The sequence below is a fragment of the Rhinatrema bivittatum genome, chromosome 9 (genome assembly GCF_901001135.1).
Source record: "Rhinatrema bivittatum chromosome 9, aRhiBiv1.1, whole genome shotgun sequence".
Lineage (NCBI taxonomy): Eukaryota > Metazoa > Chordata > Amphibia > Gymnophiona > Rhinatrematidae > Rhinatrema > Rhinatrema bivittatum.
In genome coordinates, this window is record NC_042623.1 from 45,546,873 (window position 1) to 45,561,274 (window position 14,402).

The 14,402-nt window shown below is 41.7% G+C and overlaps 1 protein-coding gene across 2 annotated transcripts in view; it reads right to left on the bottom strand.

Moving 5' to 3' along the window:
• The window catches only part of ATXN7L1 (ataxin 7 like 1), a 265,888-nt gene extending 252,339 nt beyond the window's left edge, over positions 1-13,549 (bottom strand). For both annotated transcript variants that reach the window (XM_029615631.1, XM_029615630.1), the window contains exons 1-2: positions 13,358-13,549; positions 12,832-12,900 (exon numbers count right to left, since the gene is read on the bottom strand). In XM_029615631.1, coding sequence (XP_029471491.1) covers positions 12,832-12,900; positions 13,358-13,454 — 166 coding nt within the window. In that variant the 5' untranslated portion in view covers positions 13,455-13,549. The remainder of the gene's footprint in view (positions 1-12,831; positions 12,901-13,357) is intronic.
• Between the last annotated feature and the right edge of the window lie 853 nt (positions 13,550-14,402).

A 14,402-nucleotide genomic window follows, 5' to 3' on the forward strand; every position in this document is an offset into this window, starting at 1 on the left:
CCAGGGTCTTTCTATTTTTCGTTTCTTTTCTCTTCCATCTTCTTCACTTCCTCTTCAGCATCTGTCTCTGACATTGATCTTTCATGTCTCTTTTATCCATTTTTCTCTTCTTTACCTCTATTCATTCATTACTCCAGGTCTTTAATATTCCTCTTTTCACCTATCACCTACCTACCAGACTTCTGTCTCCCTATTTCACTCCTTCTCATCCCACCCTCCCATTCCGTTCCCAGTCTCTTATTCCCCCTGTCTTGCACCCATTCCCTAGTCCCCTCATTCTGGTCTGTACTCATCCTTTTCCCAGCCCTCATTTATTTTCCTCTGCCTTTCATCTTCTCACCAGCCCCGGCTGCTTCCCTTTCACCTATTTCTTATCCCCTCTAGCCCCATTTCCATCAGCTTTCACTCCTTCACAGACCCAAAACTTTCCAATGCCTCTCACCTCTCTCCAGCCCCTCTACCTATCCTTTTCCAGGTTTTTCATGTCACCTCTCAACCTCCCCTCCCCTCTTGAAGCCCCCTACACCCATCTCACACACCGGCCGGGCGCACCATTAGCCCCCATTTGGCTGCGCATTTCCCACGCGCTATTTTTACCCCTTATACAGTAAGGGGTAATAGCGCGTGGAAAACGCATGGCCAACCCCCCCCCCCCCCCCCCCCCCCCGAAACTAATAGCGCCCGCATCATGCAAATACATGTTGATGAGCCTATTAGTTAGTCCCACGTGATACAGAAAGTAAAATGTGCAGCCAAGCCGCACATTTTACTCTCTGAAATTAACACCTACCCAAAGACAGGAGTTAATTTCAGCTGGCACTGGGAAAGTGTATAGAAAAGCAGAAATAAACTGCTTTTCTGTACACCCCCCGACTTAATATCATAGCGATATTAAGTCGGAGGCCCCAAAAAAAAAAATAAAAATAATAATAAATATGCCCACGGCCCGTGGGTTGGAAAACGGATGCTCAATTTTGCCGGCGTCTGTTTTCCGAACCCGTGGCTGTCAGCGGGTTCAACAACCGACGCCAGTAAAATTAAGCGGCGGCTGTCAAACCTGCTGACAGCCGCCGCTTCTGCCAATAAGGAGGCGCTAGGGACGCGCTAGTGTCCCTAGCGCCTCCTTATTAGCATGGGCCGTCATTTGCATAGTGAATCGCATGCCCAGGAGAGTAGCCTGGGCGCTCGCCTCTGAGCGCCGGCTCTCCCGCGCATTTTACTGAATCAGCCCGATACATAGCCCCATCTCAAATCCCTCATTCATACTCTCCCGGCCCAACATTTATTTATTTTTAACTTTTATATACCGATGTTCCTGTATAGGATACATATCGCACCGGTTTACATGACTGTCGCCTTGGGGCGAGTACAAGGAACATGGAACATGTAATACCAGATACAATAATAGTAAAGTCTAACAAAAACATCTCCATCTCTTAAGCCTCCTTCCAAATGCCAAGTCCCCATTATGTCTCTTGTTCATGCTCTCCCCATCCCAGAATCCCTATTTCCCCTCTACTCTTCTTAAATCTGTTTTCAATCTCTTGAGTTCCCATCCTCCCCAATCCCTCAGCTCTTACCAACCCATTTTCCCACTCAATCCCACCCCCCCAAACCTTACCCAATCCAGTCCCCACTCTCCTCACAATCCACACCCAATCCCTGAGTCCTCACTAAACAACCCTACTCACCCTCAAGTTCCCACTCTATCCTCCCCCCATACCTCACCTAACCCAGATCTCCACTTTCACACCATTCCCCACAGCCCACTCTGGAGTTTCCATTCTCCCCTGAAGTCTCCACTCCCTAGTCCCTAAGCTTTAACTTAGCTCTTCCCCAGAGTCCCTTTTCTTCCTTGGAGTCCTCACTTCCCGGAGCTTGTACCTTTCACCCGTCCACTCCCTCTTCTGGGCGCCAGCACACCAGCAGTCAGTTGATCTAACCCTCCAACTTCTAGCCATCGGCATCGCTACTTCCCCCTCCCACTTGGTTCAAGGATCTGCTTTTTGAACTATGGGCACTCTATCCATGAAGCCCGAGCAGTTCAAAAAGCAGACTACAGAACTGAATTGGAGGGGTTTGGAGTAGCACTAGCAGCTAGAAGCTGACCAGTTAGATGCACGTTCGCAGCACTAGGAGGACTCATCAGCCTAGCCATGGCCCTCTCTCTGGCACCTCAGGCCAGATCTTCAGGGCTCCTGATGCTTATGCTGCCTCTTTTCCACTGGCATGGGGCTGCAGAAACTGACCTGCCTCTACTTTTAGCCTTGCCTGACCAAGCAGAGGCTTAAATTGGGTGGGCCTGGCTTCAAAGCGGGTGGGTCACAGCCCACAGGTGGTTATGCCACTGGACCTAACCAGAATAGTTTTATTCACGATCCATCTTTTGGACTGTAATCCTGGGTTGCTATTTTTCAAACCTATCATCAATCCAGGAAAAAGGAGACATCCAAATGCATAGTAAGAGTAACATTTTCCTACTGATTTAATATAATAAAACAAACAAAAAACAATTTACCATGAAATAAGTACCAAATACAGGCAGCTGCCCATAGCTCTGCTAACGACATGATACAATAATGAAACAGGCTCACATAGCCCTATGACGGACCTCAAATGACTGACAAGATCTTTCCATGAAACCAGCTAGAGTAGCTTGTTTTAACTTTGCCAGTGCCCAAGAATCCAACCAACAAGTTGCCCAACATTGAAATTACAGTAACTGGAGCAAGACAGCACAACTCAAGAATTACCATGCCAATAATCATGGCAAGCTTTACTGAAAACTCAAATACTAGGACCATGTCCACTCTGTATAATGGCGCTAAGGTGTCATTTTGACATTCAGAAGTTTCCTCTACAAGCATACAATAGATAAAAGTCATGGGAGCTACATCCAGTAAACCAATGGTGCACCTACAGAAAAAGCCTTTTGATCCTATGAACAAATAAATAATCTGTCCTCCATCTGAATGGCTTATGCAATCAAACAACCTGCCAATGTATGATCTACATACGCACAAAAATTCCAGATTTGGTCAATAAATTGATAGATAAGCCAATGTTACATAGTGACTTTAAACCTCTGATTACCACTGCCATCCATTTGATGATCCAAAACGATGACCAGCTGCAGAATACAAGCAAATACAGTGATCAAGACAGGCTCTGGATCTTCATAATCCTCTTCAAGAAATAGTGAAAGAGCATCCAAAAACAATCTACTAAATGAACACTGTTGCCTTCAAACAGCTTGGTTGTAACCAGGTCACTAAGGATCTGCTGATCCAACCCTTTGTTTATTTACTGTTATGAATCGCTGTACCTAAAAGGCTCACAGTGATTAATATAATAAAATTACTGTACAGTATAAATCCAAATAGAATTAGATAATTAAATTAGTTAATATTAAAAATTACATGGTTACAAATATACAGTATAAAAAAGGTACAATAAAAAAATGGTACCAAACTCACATAGGTTACTAATAGAATATAACAAGAAATATGCAGAAGATAATTTTATTACAAGTTATGCAAGTTATGCATTTCAAAAATGAATAAGCTACACCAATCTTCAAATCAAATTTATCTGAAATAGTGTGGACAAACTGACCACAAAGCTACAATTGCTCTTTGAAAGGCCTAACTTGTACAGGTTAATTTACACGCTCACTTTTGAAAATCAGAAATGTACGAGTAAATTCCACCTTGCCCCTAGAATGGTCATTTTTTTGTGCACATAAGAGTATGCATGCAATCGGGTTCACGTAAACACTGGGACAATTTTATAACAAGCCATTTATAAAACATACACCCATGTTTTATACGTGTAAATGGCTTTGAAAACTATCCCCATAATAAATAACATTAAAAACAAATAATTACCCGGAAAAATTATAAAACACATCCAATGATCGCAGCATTTTAAGTCGGATCAACCTGAAGGATCCACACAACATAACCAGAATAGTACAATTAAGTGAAAAGTAAGAGCCAAAAAAGGTCCACAGAATAATAATGGAGCGTTCCAAGTGTTTTAACCAGATCGACCCAATATGGCCAAACTAGCATAATCTGTTTTAACATTCTGATTCAACGCTCTCTTGAGGAAATGTCTCCCAATAGGTTAGTTTGGGCACATACCATGACAGAACTGAACCTCATTCGTAAGCCAGGGTATGATGGATATGATCTCCTGGGTATGCTGTTCAGGTTTCTCAATGGTAAAAAAAAAACAAAAACAAAAAAAACACACACACACACACACACAATACAAACACCAGAATACACTGGAACCAGATGTAAAAAAAAAACAAACCAAACAAACCCCTAACATTTCTATAAAAACAAGGACTACTGGTTCCTAGTGGTCACTTTAAGGTTACAAAACCTTAAACTGCTGTCCCAAAACCAGAAGAGGAAGCGGAATCAAAATACATGTCCGTTTTTCAGATCTGACCGAAGGCAACGGCAAACCAGAACACATCAAGCCTACTCCGCTACCGTACAGGAGATTCTACATCAAGCAGTTAGATAATAACCAAAAAGAGACGATGGCCCACAGCCTAGCCACAGTTATTTCTGTGACCTGAGCAATCTGTATTCTGTATTAAACACTGAAATTCTATGTTGTTTGGCACAAAGCCCCAGTACAGTATTTTCATATTAGAAGAAGCTTTAAGAAACCAGTAAAATCTCAGGAGTAATCGTAGGAAATATTTCTTTATAGAGAAGGTGGTGGATGCATGGAAGAGCCTCCCAGTGGAGGCAAAAACAGTACCTAAATTTTAAAAAGCATGGGATAAATACAGGGGATCTCTGAGGGAGTGATGGGAATTGGAAAGCTAAATTAGTCGGGCAGATGGGCAGACTAGATAGGTCATACAGTCTTTTTCTGCCGTCACATTTCTCTGTTTGTCAAACAAACCCTCAGTGTGCACTTTCTTTGTGATTTTTCAGGCCATTGGCTCAGAATATTAATCAAAACAGCTTTTTCTCTATACTCGTTATTATACAGAGAAAAAATAATCCAATTCAAGAAAATAGGAAAAAGCATAAGCATTAGCAAGTTAGATGTAAACACTGATAAGGCAGGCAAAGAGAGAATTGGAAAAGAAGCTGGATGCAGAGGCCAAAACTCATAATAAAACCTTTTTTAAAAATTTCTGAAGCAGGAAGCCTTGGACACTTAGATCATCGAGGGGTTAAAGGGACACTTAGGGAAGAGAAAGTCATTGCAGAAAGACTAAATGAATTCTTTGTTTCGGCATTTACTGAAGATGATGTTGGGGAAATACCCATGCCGGAAAGGATATTTAATGGCGATGATTCAGAAGAACTGAAACAAATCACAATGAACCTGAAAGAGGTAATAGGACAGACTGACAAACTAAAGTGTAGAAAGCCACCCGGCCCAAATGGATTTTTCCCCACAGTTCTGAAAGAACGCGGAAATGAAACTGCAGATCTAGTACTAGTTATCTGTAGCCTTTACCTGAAAACTGGAGGGTGGCCAAAGTGACACCAATCTTTAAAAAGGGAGCCAGGATGATCCAGGAATCTATAGACCAGCGAGCCGGACTTCAGTGCCGGGAAAAAAAAAAATCGTACAAAGTATGCTAAAGAACAAAATCACAGAATATATAGACAGACATGGTTTAATGAGACACAGCCAGCATGGATTTACACAAGGGAAGTCCTGCCTCACAAATCTGCTTTTTTTTTTTTTTTGAAGGGTGTTAATAAACACGTGGATAAAGGTGATCCAGTAGATGTAGTGTATTTGGATTTTCAGGAGACATTTGACAAAAGTCCCTCATGAGAGGCTTCTAAGAAAACTAAAAAAAAGACATGGGATAGGAGGCGATGTCCTTTCATGGACTACAAACTGATCAAAAGGCAGGAAACAGAGAGTAAGATTAAATGGTTAATTTTCTCAGTGGAAAAAGGCAAACAGTGGAGTGCCTCAAGGATCTGTACTTGGATCAGAGCATTTCAATACATTTATAAATGATCTGGAAAAGGGGACGATGAGTGATGTGATCAAATCTGCAGATTATTCAGAGTGGTAAAATCACATATAGATTGTGAGAAATTGCAGAAGGACCTTCAGAGACTGGGACACTGGGCATCCAAACAGCAGATGAAATTTAATGTGGATAAGAGCAAAGTGATGCACATTTGGGTAATAACCGTGTGGATTACTTTTCCCTATGTTATATTCCAAATTAAAAGTCACCTCCCAAGAAAAGGATCTGGATGTCATTGTGGACAATACTTTGACATCCTCGGCTCAGCAGAAGGCCAAGGCTGGATTTAGGCATAGGCAACATAAGCAAAGTGCACTGAGCACCAAATTCTGAAGACACCCGAAAACTGAGACTCCCCCCACTGACCTCCGATTTCTAGGGGAAGATTCCCCAAACCTGAGGCCTCGGTCTATGGGCACCATACCTTTAAATCCAGCCATGGCGGCAGCAGTCAAAAAAGAATGTTAGGAATTATTAGGAAAAGAGTGGTGAAGTGAAAATGTCATAATTGTTTCGTTTCAATGTAAACCGGGGTGAAGGCATGCGCTAAACCTCGGTATATAAAAGCTTCAAATAAATAAATAAATAAATAAATAAATAAATAAATAATGCCTCTGTATCACTCAATGGTGAGACCGTACTTAGAGTACCTTGTGCAATTCTGGTAATCCCATCTGAAAAAAAAGATATAGTTGAATTGGAAAAGGTACACAGAATGGTGACCAAAATAATAAAGGGGATAGAACGACTTCCCTATGACGAAAGGCCAAAGAGGTTGGGCTTGTTCAGCTTGAAGAAGAGACAGCTGAGGGGGGATATGTCAGAGGTCTATAAAATCACGAGTGGAATAGAATGGATACACATGAAATGGGTATTTAATCTTTCAAAAAATTTAAAAAAGTAGGGGATACTCCTGAAGTTAGTAAATAGCACATTTAAAACAAATTGGAGATAATTTTTCATGCAATGCACAATTAAGCTCTGGAATTCATTGCCAGAGGATATGGTAAAAGCAGCTAGCATAGATAGGTTTAAAAAAGGTTTGGACAAGTACCCAGAGACGACCATAAACTGTTATTAACTAGATAGACTTGGGAAAAGCCACCACTTATCCCTGGGTGTTAGCAGCATGGGATCTATCTACTGTTTGGGATCCTGCCAGGTACTTGTGACCTGAACTGGCTACTGTTGGAAACAGGTTACTGTGTTTGATGGTCCCTCAATTTGCCCTAGTATGGCAATTATGTTCTTATGAAAAGGTCTTATGAACTTCCATTTATGCTCTTATGGAGCTAGATCATCATCTTGAGCACTAACTCACATTTTCAATGTAATAGTACACTCAGTTATAAGATTTCTTTTCATCTAAAAAACTAGGCAAAGCATGTTGTTGGTTGGAAGACACAAAATATCACAGAAACAGAATATAAATAGGCGGTAAGAACAGTAAAGGCCATCTACTTTGCATGCTTTCAAACAGAGGGCCCTCAGTTCAAAGCTGTGATTTAAACAAGTTTTACCTGAAGCAAAGTGCCAAAATGATGAATTTGATAATCTTATTCTTCTACACATAGTATAAGACTTGTGCAAGATTTCAAGCATTCAAGTCATATGCTTAGGATGCCCAAATCAGAGCTTGTGTGTGGTTGTTTTTGCCAGGCATTTGTTGATAGGAAGAGGCCAGTCATCCAATTAATTGACTGATTTATCCTTTTCATAAGTGCCATGCTGGGTAAGCCCACTGGTCCATCAAGCCCAGTATCCTATTTCCAACAGAGGCCAAGCCAGGGCATTGGGAAGCATCCAGCAGATCCCAGTGCTGGATATCCATTCCATATTGCTCACTTCCAGAAGAGGTGGTGAACCCCAAGTCTATTTGTCTAATGAACCTGTCCTCCAACAATTTGTTCAAATCTTTTTGAAGCCTAACTAACCCATTAACTTTGACCACATCTTCCAGGAACTAATTCCATGGATTAATCATGCATTTATTGAAAAAATATATATATTATATAAATATTTTCTTGAAATTTGTTTTAAATCTGCTACCAGTTAATTTCATGAAGTGTCCCCTAGTCCTAAATAAGTGTTCCCACACCACTCTTTCATAAACCAGATTCACAAATTGTAGCAAATCACCTGAACTGGATGGTATACCTATTATAAGTAATTTGTAACCTGTCATTAAAATCATCCGTTATACTTGGAAGACTGGAAGATGGCAAACGTAATCCCGATATTTAAAGAGGAATCTAAAGATGATCCAGGAAACTATAGACCGGTGAGCCTGACTTTAGTGCCAGGAAAAATCTTGGAAACTATCATAAAGCATAAAATCACAGAACACATAGAAAGACATGGTTTAATGGAACATATCCAGCATGGATTTACCCAAGGGAAGTCTTGCCTCACAAATCTGCTACATTTTTGCAAGGGATGAATAAACATGTGGATAAAGGTGAACTGATAGATGTGGTACCTGGATTTTCAGAAGGCGCTTGACAAAGTCCCTCACGAGAGATTTCTAAGAAAGCTAAAAAATCATGGGATAGGAGGAGGCGTCCTTTTGTGGATTGCAAACTGGTTAAAAGACAGGAAAGAGAGTAGAATGAAATGGTCTGTTTTCTCATTGGAAAAAGGTAAACAGTGGAGTGTTTCAGGGATCTGTTCTTGGGCCAATGCTTTTTAATGTATTTATAAATGATCTGGAAAGGAGTACGACAAGAGAGGAGATCAAATTTGCAGATGACACAAAATTATTCAGAGTAGTTAAATCACAAGCAGATTGTGATAAATTGGAGGAGGAGGACCTTGCAAGATTGGGCATCCAAATGGCAGATGAAATTTAATGAGGACAAGTGCAAGGTGATGCATTTAGGGAAAAATAACCCATGCTGTGTAGCTACACGATGTTAGGTGTTACCATCCAGGAAAAACTCTGGGCGTTATAGTGAATAATACATTGAAATTGTTGGCTCAGTGTGCTGCAGTGGTCAAAAACGCAAACAGAATGTTAGAAATTATTAGGAAGGGAATGGTGAATAAAACAGAGAATGTCATAATGCCTCTATAATCGCTCCATGGTGAGAACGCACCCTTGAATACTGTGTTCAATTCTAGTCAGCATATCTCAAAAAAGATATAGTTGCACTAGAGAAGGGCAACCAAAATGATAAAGGACATGGAACGGTTCCCCTATGAAGAAAGGCTAAAGCAGTTAGGGCTGTTCATCTTAGAGAAGAGACGGCTGAGGAGGGGATATGATAGTGGTCTACAAAATCATGAAAGGAATGGGTAAATGTTAAACGGTTATTTACTCTTTTGGATAATATAAGGACTAGGGGGCACGCCATAAAGTGAGCAAGTATCACATTTAAAACAAATTGAAGAAAATTATTTTTCACTCAACTCACAATTAAACTCTGGAATTCATTGCCAGAGGTTGTGGTAAAGGCAGTTAGTGTAACTGGGTTTAAAAAAGGTTTGAATAAGTTCCTGGAGAAGAAGTCTATGAAGTATTAACCAAGCTGACTTACGGAATAGCCACTGCTTGTTACTGGCATTAGTAGCATGGGATCTATTTTATGTTTGGGTACTTGCCAGGTACAGTAACTTGGACTGGCCACTGTTAGAAACAGGATAATGGGCTTGATGGACTCTTGGTCTTATCCAGTATGGCAAGGCTTATGTTCTTATGAAGAGTCTAACCTGTTAAAGCCTTTAGTAAGAACATAAGAAATGCCATGCTGAGTCCACCAAAGGCATATCAAGGCCAGCATCAAGTCTCCAACAGTGGCCAACCTGGGCCACATGGAAATTCTTGGCAGATCTTTCCTGTTGATCACACCTAGACATAGGAGGTGGTGAGCACCAATCCTGCCTGGCTTTTAGTTGTTTAAAAAAAATGCCCTCCAACTTGTCTAAACCTTGTTTAAATTCAGCTATACTATTAACCTTGACTACATCCTCTGGCAACAAATTCCACAGCTTATCTAACTACTAACTGAAAGAATAACTGAAATTTGTTTTAAATCTACCACCAGTTATTTCGTGGAGTGTCCCCTAGGCATATTACCTTTTGAATGGGTAAATAACTATTCCCTATTAACCTGTTCCACTGAGCAAACCTGAGATCAACAATTATATAAAGCCTCTTAATAAAAATCACAGGTATAGAAGGATGATGTGTGATGGGCAGAACAAGATGATCATACAAAAACATTAAAGCCTTGATGCTGTATATGCAATGAAATATTGTTCCCCACTTTAACAGCAGGGGGAAAGGGGAAACTGGATTCAGACAACAACCAAGAGGACCCTGACTTCTACAGTCTGGGGTACTGATATAAAGTCATAAGGGAAAAAGCACAAGACTGCTTCTATGGCCAAGTTCATAAGCAAAGCATGTCTAGCAACACTATGAATTTTCAAGAAAGCTCATCACCCAGTAAAAAAAAATGTTACTAGCTGAAATGTTTATGGGTATCATAAGTTTTGGGGATAACTGCACAGAGCGAAAGTTACGATCCTTAGGAGAAATATGGGAATAACCGACACAAAGTGACAGTTACTACCTTCAGCTTGTTGGGCAGACTGGATGGACCATTTGGTCGTTTTCTGCCATCACTACCATGTTACTATCTTATGTTACTGGCAACCTGCACTCACAATGGCTGGACAAAAAACAAACCATTTAAAGACCTGCTCTACACGACTAATTCCATTCTGCGGCATCTGGTTTTGGAACAGTGACCAACCACCCACAGCTGGGAGACAAATGGCTGCCAGCATTCTTCCGTGGGATGACGTAAATGTGTTTTCATTTCCACGTCAAACACTGCTATGACAGCAACAGACCTTTAATTCCACACTGTTAAGTGTGAGACAGACCATGGATTGTTTAAAAAGTCAATTTGAAGCTCATCTCTGGAGACTCCGGTCTCACAACACAACCAAAATGTATTTAGATGAAAAACTGATGCAAGCAGATCTTCATCGAGGGTTTTTCCCCCACTCTGTGGGATCTGCATTGCCATGCATCAGGGGCCTAGGTCCATGAAGACAGCAGAAAATGGGAGAATGCGCAAACTGGAGCCTTTCCAGCATAAGCTATTTGTATAAGCTTAGGTTTCAGTACGTCCTGTAATTTCATGCTGCAAATGTACAAGTTTTCAGAAAGCTATTAGGAAATACTTTGCTTATGTTAATCAGTTATCATATGAGCTACAAACTGAGAAGGAAAAAAAATCTCTTGAGATTTAGAGTGTGGATAGAATTTGATGTACTTCCATACATGTCCTTTAAAAAAAAAAAAAAAACAAACCACAATTATGAACCAGCCTGACCACTCACCACCAATCTCTAAGAGACCATTCCTGAGCTCAGCTTCTCATCCTCAGGGTGGCCAGGAGTCACAGCTATTGACTACCAGTGACACAGCTACTGGCTCGCTCATGGTCACCATTGTCCTGGGTTCTACATGCAACTGCTGTTCTCTCGGCGAGAGGAAAACTCATCAAGGCTCGGACAGACAAGAAGGGGTTAAAAATTGGAGGGGGAAACTCCAGACAGCTGTGAACAAACCTGCATGTTGCCATGGATTCTGTAGGAGTCGCTTCCAAGTCAACTAGAAGCCCAAAGGAGCAAAATAAATAAAAAAATATATATATATAATAATGTATATAAAACCCTGAATGTATGGAGATCAAATCAACACAAAGAAATGAGATCCCTCTGTTGCTATAAACTATGTCATGGAATTAAGTTTTAAAAGAAATAGGAGTAGCTTTTCTTGTGGAGAGCAGTAAGCATGTACACTCTACAAACTTTAGAGACTACCTTTCGATCAACAAATTTGTGAAATGCTAATTTACAGAACTCTGTCTTTCTGATTTGTCTACAGCTATTGCTAAAGTTTCTTATTTTAACAACTTACAGTCCTCTGCAATCTAAGGTACTATTTCAAATTATAGAATATGATGTATTTCCTGTATTCTCACTGATAATGTGCAAGGTAGCAGGAAAGTGTTAATTTGATAGGCTACAATATTACTTACAGATTCAGTCTGACCTGAGAAAAATGGTCAAAAATCAACACATGGCATCTAATACCAAACTAACCATTGAGTCGCCATGTAAAACCCGCGCTTCCTATTTCTGTGCAGTACTAATAATGAATATACACCGGCAAGCAGAGAAAGCTCTCCCTGTGCATCTACCTGCAGCCAAATGTAGATCATGATGCTAGAGACCTAAGCTGTCTAGATTAAGCCAACATAAAAAAGATTGTTTTAGGTTCCAGATCTCCAATGGGGTGTATATTGCATAAGAAGAGCGTTTTCTGCTCAACACCACACCAAAACCTTTGCGGCCTGTATTTGGTATTGGCTGCATGCTGTCATTGAGATGGAGAGGGTTTATTAGGGTAGAGCATAGCGCAGAGGCACCTAATCATATATATGTTTTAGCAATTGTAGATAATGATTTTTATTTAAATTTATATTTTACAACAGCACCTCGTATAACCCTGTTCCCTTACAGATGTATTTAGCATTGTTTTAACAAACCTGGAAGTTAAGATCAACATGGCTGCTAAAGTAAAGGACTGCGAAACTTTTTACTTCAATGCCTTTTGTCATACCTTTTCAGCCATGCTATATACTTTGACCGAGTTAAAACCAAGTAATAGTCACCTGCACACCCAAGAGACCCACCTTATCCCTTTTATTTTTTGTAAACTGAAGATGCCACATTGTGAGGATTTTGCCATCCACTACTGGTGGTGCCAAGGCTCCACTTACCTTCCTTGTTAAGCCTCATAACCTCCCTGCTTTTTCCACCCTCTTTTCCAGTGTCTTCTAAATCTACATCTGCAGATGGAAGCAAAGCAAGAGTCAGGTAGCGTTCCTTTGCAAGGCAATCACAGCATGTTACACACCTCTTTGCCCCAAGTCCGATTTCACCTTACCTGGCCCAGACTGGGTACCCAAAGTGTGCAGCAACAGAGTACCGTTCACATCCAGTGTAATCAGAAAGCACAGCCGTGCACTGGGAAACCCGGTCAATCCAACCCCCCAGCCAGCCAGCAAAGCAGGGACCCCTCTCTCCCCTCTGCACACACCTCGCCACGCTCTCACCAGCTCCCCCAACCCCAGACCCCTCTGCCCTTCTCTCTGCATCCAGGACCTGGCTCTGGAGGCATTTATTTAGAAAGGGAGCAGCATGGAGGACACCGGGGGCCACTCTCTTGACTTTTTTTCCTGGTGTCTGTAAGTAACTGAACGGCCGGAGGGGCAAACGAGGCGGCAAATCCGGTCGGGTTCTTACTGTCGGAGCAGTGTATTTTAGCGGCGTCGATCCAGGAGGACCAGGGTTTGCCCAGGAACGCCTCCGGACTGGGCACTTTGCGATCCAGTGTCGCCATTGCTCTTCCTTCTTGTTGCTTTTCCTTTCCTTCGGAAGCGGAGCGACACGGGATTCGAGGGCCGCTGACGTCATCTTCGGAACGTTCCGCCACGGAGCTGAGGGCCGAAGCCGCGGCCGCCGCCGCCGCCGAGCGAGGCGCCTGGGTGCAAGGAACGCGGCGGCCGCAAGGGGCGGCAAAGAGCACGGGCTGGCTAGAGCTGGGCCATCCGTTCAGAGGCCGCTGCAACCACCCTCGTGCCCGCTCGGTTCAGGTATGTATGTTTGTATATATGTCTGTGTGCAGGAAATATATATTTATTTATATATATATATATATATATATATATATAAAATATATAAATATTTTATTAATGATAACATCATTTATAAAGCACATAAACATGTAGCAGCGCTATACAGAGACACATAATAGTCAGTCCCTATATCTATCTATTTATAGGTACTCAAGAGGTGGGGAGCACATTTTTTAGGTGGGACATCCAATACCTAGTTAAGTAGGCGGCCTGGCAAGCAAGTGATAGTTCCCTTCACTAGGTGGCAGCCAGATTGAAAGTCCTCTCCTCTCTATCTTGGCAGCAGCCGCTGCAACTCTGTGTACTTCCTAACTATGTGTAAACAGCACGTGCAGGCCCGTGGCTCTTGAATAAGCTCATGTTAATTATACCTCGCTGCCCGTCCTCAGTCACTCTGGACAAGAACACAACAAGTTGATGATAGGCTGGATGGCTCTTCAGCCTGCACCTGCGCAGGAGGAGATAAGAGCTGAATATTGCTAGGAAAATCAACCCCAAGCAGTAACCTTCTAAATCGGGAAACAACTTGGTCTCGCCAAAATCACCATGAACCGAAGTGACTTCAGGAAAGGGTATTTCTCTTCTGAATTCCAGCAGGGCTGGGCTCTGTTGAAAGCTGTCAAATCCAGCGGTAATTTTGTAGAAATAAAGAT